The 12,500-nt window shown below is 46.3% G+C and overlaps 1 protein-coding gene and 4 non-coding genes across 5 annotated transcripts; 3 read left to right on the forward strand and 2 right to left on the reverse strand.

Moving 5' to 3' along the window:
* Positions 1-2,886: 2,886 nt before the first annotated feature.
* On the reverse strand, positions 2,887-5,578 carry LOC133632597 (piggyBac transposable element-derived protein 4-like). The gene has a single exon (XM_062025100.1). The coding sequence runs from the start codon at positions 4,838-4,840 to the stop codon at positions 3,149-3,151; it is 1,692 nt and encodes a 563-aa protein (XP_061881084.1). The 5' UTR covers positions 4,841-5,578; the 3' UTR covers positions 2,887-3,148.
* A 1,034-nt stretch (positions 5,579-6,612) lies between these two features.
* On the forward strand, positions 6,613-6,694 carry trnas-aga (transfer RNA serine (anticodon AGA)). The gene has a single exon. It is a non-coding gene; the product is annotated as a tRNA-Ser (tRNA).
* Positions 6,695-6,949: 255 nt separating this feature from the next.
* trnas-aga (transfer RNA serine (anticodon AGA)) lies at positions 6,950-7,031 on the forward strand. The gene has a single exon. It is a non-coding gene; the product is annotated as a tRNA-Ser (tRNA).
* A 513-nt stretch (positions 7,032-7,544) lies between these two features.
* Positions 7,545-7,626, reverse strand: trnas-aga (transfer RNA serine (anticodon AGA)). Its single transcript has one exon. It is a non-coding gene; the product is annotated as a tRNA-Ser (tRNA).
* Positions 7,627-8,628: 1,002 nt separating this feature from the next.
* Positions 8,629-8,710, forward strand: trnas-uga (transfer RNA serine (anticodon UGA)). The gene has a single exon. It is a non-coding gene; the product is annotated as a tRNA-Ser (tRNA).
* Positions 8,711-12,500: the final 3,790 nt, after the last annotated feature.

The raw sequence follows: 12,500 nt of genomic DNA on the forward strand, positions 1-12,500 counted from the left end.
ATCACAAGTGTCCCAAAGGGCTGCACAAGCCACAAGGACATCCTCGGCACAGAGCCCACACATGGGCAAGGAAAAACCCACCCCAGTGGGACGTCGGTGAATGACTATGAGAAACCTTGGAGAGGACCGCATATGTGGGCAACCCCCCCCCCGAAAGCAATGGACGCCGAGCGGATCCGACACAACACCGTGAAAGTCCAGTCCACAGCGGATCCAACACACCAGCGAGAGTCCAGTCCACAGTGGGGCCAGCAGGAAACCATCCCGCGCGGAGACGGGCCAGCAGCGCAGAGACGTCCCCAACCGATGCACAGGCCAGCGGCCCACCCGGGGTCCCGACCCTTGACAGCCAGCACTTCATCCATGGCCACCGGACCTATGCAACTCCCCCTCGCAAGGGACAGGGGAGAAGAGGAGAGAAGAAAAGTAACGGCAGATCAACTGGTCTAAAAATGGGGGGTTTATTTAAAGGCTAGATTATACAAATGAGTTTTAAGATGGGACTTAAATGCTTCTACTGAGGTAGCATCTCTAACTGTTACCGGGAGGGCATTCCAGAGTACTGGAGCCCGAATAGAAAACGCTCTATAGCCCGCAGACTTTTTTTTGGCTCTGGGAATCACTAATAAGCCGGAGTTCTTTGAACGCAGATTTCTTGTCGGGACATATGGTGCAATACAATCGGCGAGATAGGCTGGAGCTAAACCGTGTAGTATTTTATACGTAAGTAGTAAAACCTTAAAGTCGCATCTTAGGTGCACAGGAAGCCAGTGCAGGTGAGCCAGTATAGGCGAAATATGATCAAACTTTCTTGTTTTTGTCAAAAGTCTTGCAGCCGCATTTTGTACCAACTGTAATCTTTTAATGCTAGACATAGGGAGACCCGAAAATAATACGTTACAGTAATCGAGACGAGACGTAACGAACGCATGAATAATGATCTCAGCGTCGCTAGTGGACAAGATGGAACGAATTTTAGCGATATTACGGAGATGAAAGAAGGCCGTTTTAGTAACACTCTTAATGTGTGACTCAAACGAGAGAGTTGGGTCGAAGATAATACCCAGATTCTTTACCGAGTCGCCTTGTGTAATTGTTTGGTTGTCAAATGTTAAGGTGGTATTATTAAATAGATGTCGGTGTCTAGCAGGACCGATAATCAGCATTTCCGTTTTCTTAGCGTTGAGTTGCAAAAAGTTAGCGGACATCCATTGTTTAATTTCATTAAGACACGCCTCCAGCTGACTACAATCTCGCGTGTTGGTCAGGTTTAGGGGCATGTAGAGTTGGGTGTCATCAGCATAACAGTGAAAGCTAACACCGTATTTGCGTATGATGTCACCTAGCGGCAGCATGTAAATACTAAAGAGTGCAGGGCCAAGAACCGAACCCTGGGGAACTCCGCACGTTACCTTGACATAGTCCTAGGTCACATTGTTATGGGAGACGCACTGCATCCTGTCAGTAAGATAAGAGTTAAACCAAGACAAGGCTAAGTCTGACATACCAATACGTGTTTTGATACGCTCTAATAAAATATTATGATCGACGGTATCGAAAGCGGCGCTAAGATCAAGAAGCAGCAACATTGATGACGCATCAGAATCCATCGTTAGCAATAGATCATTAGTCATTTTTGCGAGGGCTGTCTCCGTAGAGTGATTTGCCCTGAAACCGGATTGAAAAGGTTCACAGAGATTGTTAGTCACTAAGTGTTCATTTAGCTGCTGTGCTACAATTTTTTCGAGAATTTTGGAAATAAACGGAAGGTGGGAGACCGGTCGGTAGTTTACCATGAGGTCAGGATCGAGGTTAGGTCTTTTGAGCAGAGAATGAATAACCGCTTTTTTGAATGCTAGGGGAACAGTGCCGGAAGAAAGTGATACATTTATAATATTTAACACTGATGGACCTAATAATACAAACAGTTCCTTGATAAGTTTCCCAGGAATTGGGTCAAGTAAACATGTTGTTTGTTTTATCCCACTTACACGCTGTAATAATTCCTCTAATGTTATTTCATCAAAAATAGAGAGACTATTTTGGAGGGCAGTGTCCGTCGTATATACAGTCGTATTTGTGTTAACCCTCCTATTGACCTCGATTTTTGCCTACACCATCGTTCCTCAGGGGTCACATAGACCCCAGAGATGTAAAGCTCTATAAGTTGTTGTGTGTGGGAGTAAGACACATGATCCAATTGACGTTTTTGTGCTCCCAAGTCTTCTGAACACAGAGAAGTCAACTCTGAGTCGATCTGACCATCATACACTGAATTATTGTTGTTTGAATACCGTTTGGTGTCAAATTTGACCGTTTTTTATTGATTTTTTGGCACACTACGCCCCCCCCCCCAGATAACCTCCCAGTGGTAAACCACTTATTTGTGCTCCTAGGTCCCCTGAACACAAAGAAACAAATTGTGAGTCAATCCAACCATCTTAGACCGAGTTATCGCAGTTTGAATACTGTTAGGCGGCCATCATTGAATGTGACCGAATTGTATTAATTGTATGGTGTTGTTGTTGTTGTTGTTTTTTGCCATTTAGATTGCACTTAGTCAGGCTTCTACCCTAAGACCAGCTATAGCTCTTAGGGTCATGGAAGCACGCAAACCCCCTGACCACGATAAGGTGGCAATCCTCCAGGGGGAAGTTTTTTATAACTTTTTTTTTTTTTCTTTTTTTTTTTCTTTTTTTTTTTTTTCAACAACAACAAATATCTGACCGTTGGCCATTTGGAGTGTCCATTTGAAAATAACAATATTCGTCTCACTCTCCAAGAAAGGGTCAAGCACAAACCCTCTGACCAGGATAAGGTGGCAATCCTCAATGGGGGAAGTTTTTTTATTACTCTTTATATTTTGTATTTATTTTTTTTTTGTTTTGTTTTTTTTCAACAACAACAAATATCTGACCATTGGCCGGCCATTTGGAGTGTCCATATTTGAAGAAAAAAATAACAAGACAGTAGGCTATTTACCAAAAATATTGTCTTATTTCAAAAAAACTAAAATACTGTAAAAGTCTGCCACTCCTATTTTTTCACAGACTGCAAAAAGTAGCCTAGAGTCTACCTCTCTCAAGAAATGTAAAACAAATGAAAAATGGCAATATTCATCCCCCACTCTCCAAGAAAGGGTAAAGCACTACTGGGCACATGATCCACAACGGATGTGCTCCTTGCAGATGTATTTGCCACATCCCCCACATGTATTAGTTGTCTTGTTATCGTTCCTAGTGGAACAGATCTGGCACCTGCCTCGTTTTTGCCCTCTGGCCACTGGAGGATTGGAGGTGTGTGCCTCCCTCTGAACATCCTCCACTATCACCACAGCAGCCGCTGAGGCTCTTGGTAGGACAACTCTTCGTGCAATTTGGGGTTGCACCAGCGCGTACCCCAGCTGTTCCAGGAACAGCCTCCTCCGGTACAGCTTTTCGCTGTTCCAGCCTTCACTGATCTCCCTCCAAAGCACAAAAGCGTTGTAGGCACTCACATCGATGATGTTGAAGAATACAACAAGGGGCCATCGTGCAGTCATGCGTCGGCAGCTGTACGTGCCTGTGACTTTATCCAGGTTGTCAACACCACCCTTTGTGGCATTGTAGTCCAACACCATTTGTGGCTTCTTGTCCTCCCTGGTGCTGAGCTGGGCATCCTTGTGCATCGTACTCATGAGCACAACGTTCTTCCCTTTCTTGGGGCAATACGAAACAGCTGTGGCGTTCTCAGTGAAGGCAAACACTGAGGATGTAGCCTGTCTGTTCTTGATTGCAACAAGCTCAGAGGGAAGCTCTGGCTTGTTCTTGCGGACTGTCCCCAGCATGGTGACTTTCCGCTTTGCGAGTTCTTCACCAAGGGCATAGGAGGTGAAGAAGTTGTCGCACGTTATATTGTGCCCCTCCAGTCCCTCAGCCATGTCCAGGACAACCCTCATGCCCTGATTTTTTTCAGGTGCTTCCCCAGGGGCTTTGCCGGTGTAGACCTGCATATTCCAGGCATAGCTCGACTGGGCATCACATGCTGCCCATATTTTAATGCCGTATTTGGCTGGTTTACTCGGGATGTACTGTCTAAATGGACAGCGGCCACGAAACGCCACCAGACATTCATCCACAGTCACATGGGGGCCTGGGTTGTAAAGCAATGGCAGTTGCTGAACCCACTTGTCCCATACATCCCGGATAGCTGCCAGCTTGTCATGTTCTCTCCGGCCCTGTCTTTTCTCTCTGTCATCGAACCGTAGGACACGAGACATAATATGGAATTTCTTCAGAGACATGGTGGCTGGGAAGATGGCCCTTCCAGTCTCTTTATTCCACAGGCTTTCTGCTGCCTCGCCTTTGGACTTGTACACGCCCCCCAAAATGAGCAACCCGATGTATGCCTGCAAGTCAATTGCATCGATCGGCTTCCAACTGTCCCCAAACACACGACTCCCCTCTAAATTGGTCATCAAGAGTACATGGTTCTCAATTGATGGTGTCATGAGGAGCTCAAATGCAGATTTTATGTCTTGGACACGGCTAATCGCATATCGGGTTGGGCCTGGAACCATTTTGATGACATTACCAGCGCTAAGTCTACCCTGCCGTTGACGTGGGGCAGGGGACCACGACAACTTTCCATTTTTGGACAGGAAAATGTCTGCTGGTGTTCCAGTGTTGACAGGAACTTCAGCATCAAGGGTCTCATCCTCATCAGAGGACGATGCCCCATAATCAGGGTCTTCCACAACATTGTCTTCGATTTCAGACACATTTTCCTCTATGTCTACCTCTTCACTAAAAACCTGATCCAAAACCTCCTGGACAGAGAACGTCTTGTGGTTTGGCATCATCAAACTCAAAACAAGAGAGAGAGAGAGAGAGAGTATATCACAAACAGCAGCAGAGAAATGGTTTAGAAGGCAAACTCGAAACAAGAGAGAGAGAGAGAGTATATCACAAACAGCAGCAGAGAAATGGTTTAGAAGGCAAACTCGAAACAAGAGAGAGAGAGAGAGTATATCACAAACAGCAGCAGAGACAGCAGCAGAGAAATGGTTTAGAAGGCTGCTATGCGAGTGCTTTTATATGTTTGCTCCTCCCCCCTCCCCTCCTCCTGTTCTCACACGGCGCGGGAACGGAATGTTTGAACTGTTCCGACATCCCGCCATTCCGACAGAGTATAAATTATAAATTTATTTTCAAGACCATTTATCTCAGTGGTTTCTGCATCAATTACTAATAAAGATCTACTCACTGCTTTTTTCTGTGTTCAGGGGACTTAGGAGCACAAATAAATGGTTTCCTACTGGGATGTTCGAGGTAGAAAAACGCTAAAATGGCCACCAAACGCTACTCAAACCACACTAGTTCAGCATGTAATAGTCAGATAAACTCACAGTGATTGTTCCATTTCATTTCTTGTGTGACACTTATATGGAAAACTGAGTTTATATGTATTTGTACGTTCAGAAATTACGAAAATCACTTTTGGTCACATTCAAGACCAAGCCTAACAGTATTCAAACTGCAATAACTCGGTCTATGATGGTTGGATTGACTCACTATTTGTTTCTTTGTGTTCAGGGGACTTAGGAGCACACATAAGTAATTTCCCACTGGGGGGTATTTGGTGGGGGGGGGGGGGGGTGCAATGTGCCGAAATATCTATGGAAAACTGTCAAAATGGCTGCCAAACGATATTAAACCAACAATAATTCAGTGTATGATGGTCAGATCAACTCACAATTGAATTCTCTGTGTTCAGATCACTTGGGAGCACAAAAAAGTCAATTGGATCATGTGTCTCACTCTAACACACAAAGACTTATAGTGCTTTCCAATCCTGGGGTCTATATGACCCCTGAGGAACGATGGCGTGGTCAAAATGTGTACAGAGAAATGAGAAACAATCATGCAGTTGATTTTATATTTTTCTGTGTCTCCCTGATGGATTAGGAAAAGTCATGAAATATTAGGAAGAAAAACTAATGACAACCATCTTTTTAGAGACTCTCAAAATGCCTTGGGGTCACATTGACCCCAAGGACAATAGGAAACCCAGTTGTAGCTGGGATGCGTTGTCTTTAATCTCCTTTCTAATGAGTTCAATTTTCTTATTAAAGAAATTCATAAAATCATCTGCCGAGTGGGTGGAGCTACTGGGAGGAGTCCCTTGTTGGGTTAGCGATGCTACTGTACTAAACAGAAATTTAGGATCGTTTTTGTTGAGGCGGATGAGATTTGAGTAGTATTTAGCTTTAGCTAAGGTAAGCATGCGTTTATAAGTTATTAAACTATCACTCCATGCTTGATGGAAAACCTCCAGTTTAGTCGCGTGCATTTGCGTTCCAGTTTTGTACATGATAATTTATGAGCTCTCATTTCTTCTGTAAACCATGGAGTGCGCCTTTTAGGGACCCTTTTTCGCTTTAGCGGTGCTATACTATCAATAGTTCCGCGCAAGGCATCGTCAAAGTTGTTAGTGAGGTTATCAATAAAGCCGACATAATCTACTACGGATGCCTCCACTAGACATCTTAAATTAAAGCCTGGCACAACAATTGGGGATTTTGACGCTTCGTTTGTGTCGAGCTGGTAGATGTCTTGGCATTATAGTTGTCAAGTTGTCGTGGCCGAGAGGTTAAGGTGATGGACTAGAAATCCATTGGGGTCTCCCCGCGCAGGTTCGAATCCTGCCGACAATGACGAAGTGGTCGGAGTCAGCGGTATCTAAGTTTTTGCCGCTGAGGGCCGCGTATTGTAAAATCACTGGATTCAGGAGCCATTTTGATATTCTCCAACTATATCCTGCAGATATAGTTGCAGTCTTTTGGTAAAATATTAGGACAGCTCAAAAAAAGGAGGCTTCACTACACATCGTAAATAAAGCCTCCAACCCTGCCGACCTGCCAGTCGGTCTCAGACGTGGGATCCAAAGGTTAGCAGAAAGCTGGTGTCAGGTTGTCGTGGCCGAGTGGTTAAGGCGATGGACTAGAAATCCATTGGGGTCTCCCCGCGCAGGTTCGAATCCTGCTGACAACGAATTAAGTTTTTCATGATTCTGACTAATTGAACGTCATTCTTCAGTTGGGCTGCACCCCTCGGGTCGGGAGTGAAGTTCTGCCTCAAGTGGAGGACTTCAAGTATCTCGTAGTCTTGTTCACGAGTGAGGGAAGAAATAGAACGTGAGATTGACAGAGGTATTGGTGCGGCGTCTGCAGTGATGCAGTCACTGCACCGGTCTTTTGTGGTGAAGAATGAGCTGAGCCAGAAGGCAACACTCTCGATATACAGGTCGGTCTACGTTCCTACCCTCACCTATGGTCATGAACTTTGAGTAGTGACCGAAAGGACAAGGTCCCTAAATACAAGCGGCAGAAATGAGTCCGCACCAATACCTCTGTCAATCTTACGTTCTATTCTTCCCTCACTCGTGAACAAGAATATGAGATATTTGAAGTCCTCCACTTGAGGTAGAAATTCACTCCCGACCCAAGGGGTGCAGCCTAACTGAGGAATGACGTTCAATTAGTCAGAATCATGAAAAACTTAATTCGTTGTCAGCAGGATTCGAACCTGCGCGGGGAGACCCCAATGGATTTCTAATCCATCGCCTTAACCACTCGGCCACGACAACCTAACTCCAGCTTTCTGCTAACCTTTGGATCCCACGTCTGAGACCGACTGGCAGCTCGTCGGCAGGGTTGGAGGCTTTATTTAAGATGTGTAGTGAAGCCTCCTTTGGGGTCTCCCCGCGCAGGTTCGAATCCTGCTGACAACGACGAAGTGGCCGGAGACATCTGTATCCAAGTTTTTTCCACTGAGGGTCACGTATTGTAAAATTACTGGATGCAGGAGCCATTTTGATATTCTCCAACTATATCCTGCAGATATAGTTGCAGATTATTTTGGTAAAATATTAGGACAGCTCAAAAAAAGGAGGCTTCACTTCACATCTTAAATAAAGCCTCCAACCCTGCCGACGAGCTGCCAGTCGGTCTCAGACGTGGGATCCAAAGGTTAGCAGAAAGGTGGTGTCGGGTTGTCGTGGCCGAGTTGTAAAGGCGATGGACTAGAAATCCATTGGGGTCTCCCCGCGCAGGTTCGAATCCTGCTGACAAGGAATTAGGTTTTTCATGATTCTGACTAATTGAACGTCATTCTTCAGTTGGGCTGCACCCCTCGGGTCGGGAGTGAAGTTCTGCTTTAAGTGGAGGACTTCAAGTATCTCATAGTCTTGTTCACGAGTGAGGGAAGAAATAGAACGCGAGATTGACAGAGGTATTGGTGCGGCGTCTACAGTGATGCAGTCACTGCACCGGTCTTTTGTGGTGAAGAATGAGCTGAGCCAGGAGGCGAAACTCTCGATATACAGGTCGGTCTACGTTCCTACCCTCACCTATGGTCATGAACTTTGAGTAGTGACCGAAAGGACAAGGTCGCGAATACAAGCGGAAGAAATTAGTTTCCTCCACAGGATGTCTGGGATCACCCTCAGAGATAGGGTGAGGAGCCTGGTTAGCCGGGAGAGACTCAGAGTAGAGCCGCTGCTCCCTTACAGCGAGAAGAGCCAGCTGAGATGGCTCGGGCATCTACTACGGATGCCTTCACTACACATCTTAAATAATTTTGTTGTCAAGTTGTCGTGGCCGAGCGGTTAAGGCGATGGACTTGAAATCTATTGGGGTCTCCCCGCGCAGGTTCGAATCCTGCCGACAACGACGAAGTGGCCGGAGACATCTGTATCTAAGTTTTTTCCCCTGAGGGCCACGTATTGTTAAATTACTGGATGCAGGAGCCATTTTGATATTCTCCAACTATATCCTGCAGATATAGTTGCAGAGTCTTTTGGTAAAATATTAGGACAGCTCAAAAAAAGGAGGCTTTACTACACATCTGAAATAAAGCCTCCAACCCTGCCGACGAGCTGCCAGTCGGTCTCAGACGTGGGATCCAAAGGTTAGCAGAAAGACGGTGTCAGGTTGTCGTGGCCGAGTGTTTAAGGTGATGGACTAGAAATCCATTGGGGTCTCCCCGCGCAGGTTCGTATCCTGCTGACAACGAATTAAGTTTTTCATGATTCTGACTAATTGAACGTCATTCTTCAGTTGGGCTGCACCCCTCGGGTCGGGAGTGAAGTTCTGCCTCAAGTGGAGGACTTCAAGTATCTCGTAGTCTTGTTCAGGAGTGAGGGAAGAAATGGAACGCGAGATTGACAGAGGTATTGGTGCGGCGTCTACAGTGATGCAGTCACTGCACCGGTCTTTTGTGGTGAAGAATGAGGCAAAACTCTCGAGATACAGGTCGGTCTACGTTCCTACCTTCATCTATGGTCATGAACTTTGAGTAGTGACCGAAAGGACAAGGTTGCGAAATACAAGCGGCAGAAATGAGTCCGCACCAATACCTCTGTCAATCTCACGTTCTATTCTTCCCTCACTCGTGAACAAGACTATGAGATACTTGAAGTCCTCCACTTGAGGCAGAACTTCACTCCCGACCCGAGGGGTGCAGCCCAACTGAAGAATGACGTTCAATTAGTCAGAATCATGAAAAACTTAATTCTTTGTCAGCAGGATTCGAACCTGCGCGGGGAGACCCCAATGGATTTCTAGTCCATCGCCTTAAACACTCGGCCACGACAACCTGACTCCAGCTTTCTGCTAACCTTTGGATCCCACGTCTGAGATCGACTGGCAGCTCGTCGGCAGGGTTGGAGGCTTTATTTAAGATGTGTAGTGAAGCCTCCTTTGGGGTCTCCCCGCGCAGGTTCGAATCCTGCTGATGACGACGACGTGGCCGGAGACATCTGTATCCAAGTTTTTTCCACTGAGGGTCACGTATTGTAAAATTACTTCATGCAGGAGCCATTTTGATATTCTCCAAGTATATCCTGCAGATATAGTTGCAGAGTCTTTTGGTAAAATATTAGGACAGCCCAAAAAAAGGAGGCTTCACTACACATCTTAAATAAAGCCTCCAACCCTGGCGACGAGCTGCCAGTCGGTCTCAGACGTGGGATCCAAAGGTTAGCAGGACGATGGTGTCAGTTTGTTGTGGCCGAGTGGTCAAGGCGATGGACTAGAAATCCATTGGGGTCTCCCTGCGCAGGTTCGAATCCTGCTGACAACGACTGAAGTTTTTCATGATTCTGACTAACTGAACGTCATTCTTCAGTTGGGCTGCACCCCTCGGGTCGGGAGTGAAGTTCTGCCTCAAGTGGAGGACTTCAAGTATCTCATAGTCTTGTTCACGAGTGAGGGAAGAAATAGAACGTGAGATTGACAGAGGTATTGGTGCGGCGTCTACAGTGATGCAGTCACCGCACCGGTCTTTTGTGATGAAGAATGAGCTGAGCCAGAAGGCAAAACTCTCGATATACAGGTCGGTCTACGTTCCTACCCTCACCTATGGTCATGAACTTTGAGTAGTGACCGAAAGGACAAGGTCGCGAAATACAAGCGGCAGAAATGAATTTCCTCCACAGGATGTCTGGGATCACCCTCAGAGATAGGGTGAGGAGCCTGGTCAGCCGGGAGAGACTCAGAGTAGAGCCGCTGATCCCTTACAGCGAGAGGAGCCAGCTGAGATGGCTCGGGCATCTATCAATCAATCAATCAATCAATCAATGTCTATTTATATAGCCCTAAATCACAAGTGTCCCAAAGGGCTGCACAAGCCACAAGGACATCCTCGGCACAGAGCCCACACACGGGCAAGGAAAAACCCACCCCAGTGGGACGTCGGTGAATGACTATGAGAAACCTTGGAAACCCCCCCACCCCCCCTCTAGGGGATACCGAAAGCAATGGACGTCGAGCGGATCCGACACAACACCGTGAAAGTCCAGTCCACAGCAGATCCAACACACCAGCGAGAGTCCAGTCCACAGTGGGGCCAGCAGGAAACCATCCCGCGCGGAGACGGGCCAGCAGCGCAGAGACGTCCCCAACCGATGCACAGGCCAGCGGCCCACCCGGGGTCCCGACCCTGGACAGCCAGCACTTCATCCATGGCCACCGGACCTATGCAACTCCCCCTCGCAAGGGACAGGGGAGAAGAGGAGAGAAGAAAAGTAACGGCAGATCAACTGGTCTAAAAATGGGGGGTTTATTTAAAGGCTAGATTATACAAATGAGTTTTAAGATGGGACTTAAATGCTTCTACTGAGGTAGCATCTCTAACTGTTACCGGGAGGGCATTCCAGAGTACTGGAGCCCGAATAGAAAACGCTCTATAGCCCGCAGACTTTTTTTTGGCTCTGGGAATCACTAATAAGCCGGAGTTCTTTAAACGCAGATTTCTTGTCGGGACATATGGTGCAATACAATCGGCGAGATAGGCTGGAGCTAAACCGTGTAGTATTTTATACGTAAGTAGTAAAACCTTAAAGTCGCATCTTAGGTGCACAGGAAGCCAGTGCAGGTGAGCCAGTATAGGCGAAATATGATCAAACTTTCTTGTTTTTGTCAAAAGTCTTGCAGCCGCATTTTGTACCAAGTGTAATCTTTTAATGCTAGACATAGGGAGGCCCGAAAAAAATATGTTACAGTAATCGAGACGAGACGTAACGAACGCATGAATAATGATCTCAGCGTCACTAGTGGACAAGATGGAACGAATTTTAGCGATATTACGGAGATGAAAGAAGGCCGTTTTAGTAACACTCTTAATGTGTGACTCAAACGAGAGAGTTGGGTCGAAGATAATACCCAGATTCTTTACCGAGTCGCCTTGTGTAATTGTTTGGTTGTCAAATGTTAAGGTGGTATTATTAAATAGATGTCGGTGTCTAGCAGGACCGATAATCAGCATTTCCGTTTTCTTAGCGTTGAGTTGCAAAAAGTTAGCGGACATCCATTGTTTAATTTCATTAAGACACGCCTCCAGCTGACTACAATCCCGCGTGTTGGTCAGCTTTAGGGGCATGTAGAGTTGGGTGTCATCAGCATAACAGTGAAAGCTAACACCGTATTTGCGTATGATGTCACCTAGTGGCAGCATGTAAATACTAAAGAGTGCAGGGCCAAGAACCGAACCCTGGGGAACTCCGCACGTTACCTTGCCATAGTCCTAGGTCACATTGTTATGGGAGACGCACCGCATCCTGTCAGTAAGATAAGAGTTAAACCAAGACAAGGCTAAGTCTGACATACCAATACGTGTTTTGATACGCTCTAATAAAATATTATGATCGACGGTATCGAAAGCGGCGCTAAGATCAAGAAGCAGCAACATTGATGACGCATCAGAATCCATCGTTAGCAATAGATCATTAGTCATTTTTGCGAGGGCTGTCTCCGTAGAGAGATTTGCCCTGAAACCGGATTGAAAAGGTTCACAGAGATTGTTAGTCACTAAGTGTTCATTTAGCTGCTGTGCTACAATTTTTTCGAGAATTTTGGAAATAAACGGAAGGTGGGAGACCGGTCGGTAGTTTACCATGAGGTCAGGATCGAGGTTAGGTCTTTTGAGCAGAGGATGAATAACCGCTTTTTTGAATGCTAGGGG

The sequence above is a fragment of the Entelurus aequoreus genome, linkage group LG17 (assembly GCF_033978785.1).
Source record: "Entelurus aequoreus isolate RoL-2023_Sb linkage group LG17, RoL_Eaeq_v1.1, whole genome shotgun sequence".
NCBI classification, from domain to species: Eukaryota; Metazoa; Chordata; class Actinopteri; order Syngnathiformes; family Syngnathidae; genus Entelurus; species Entelurus aequoreus.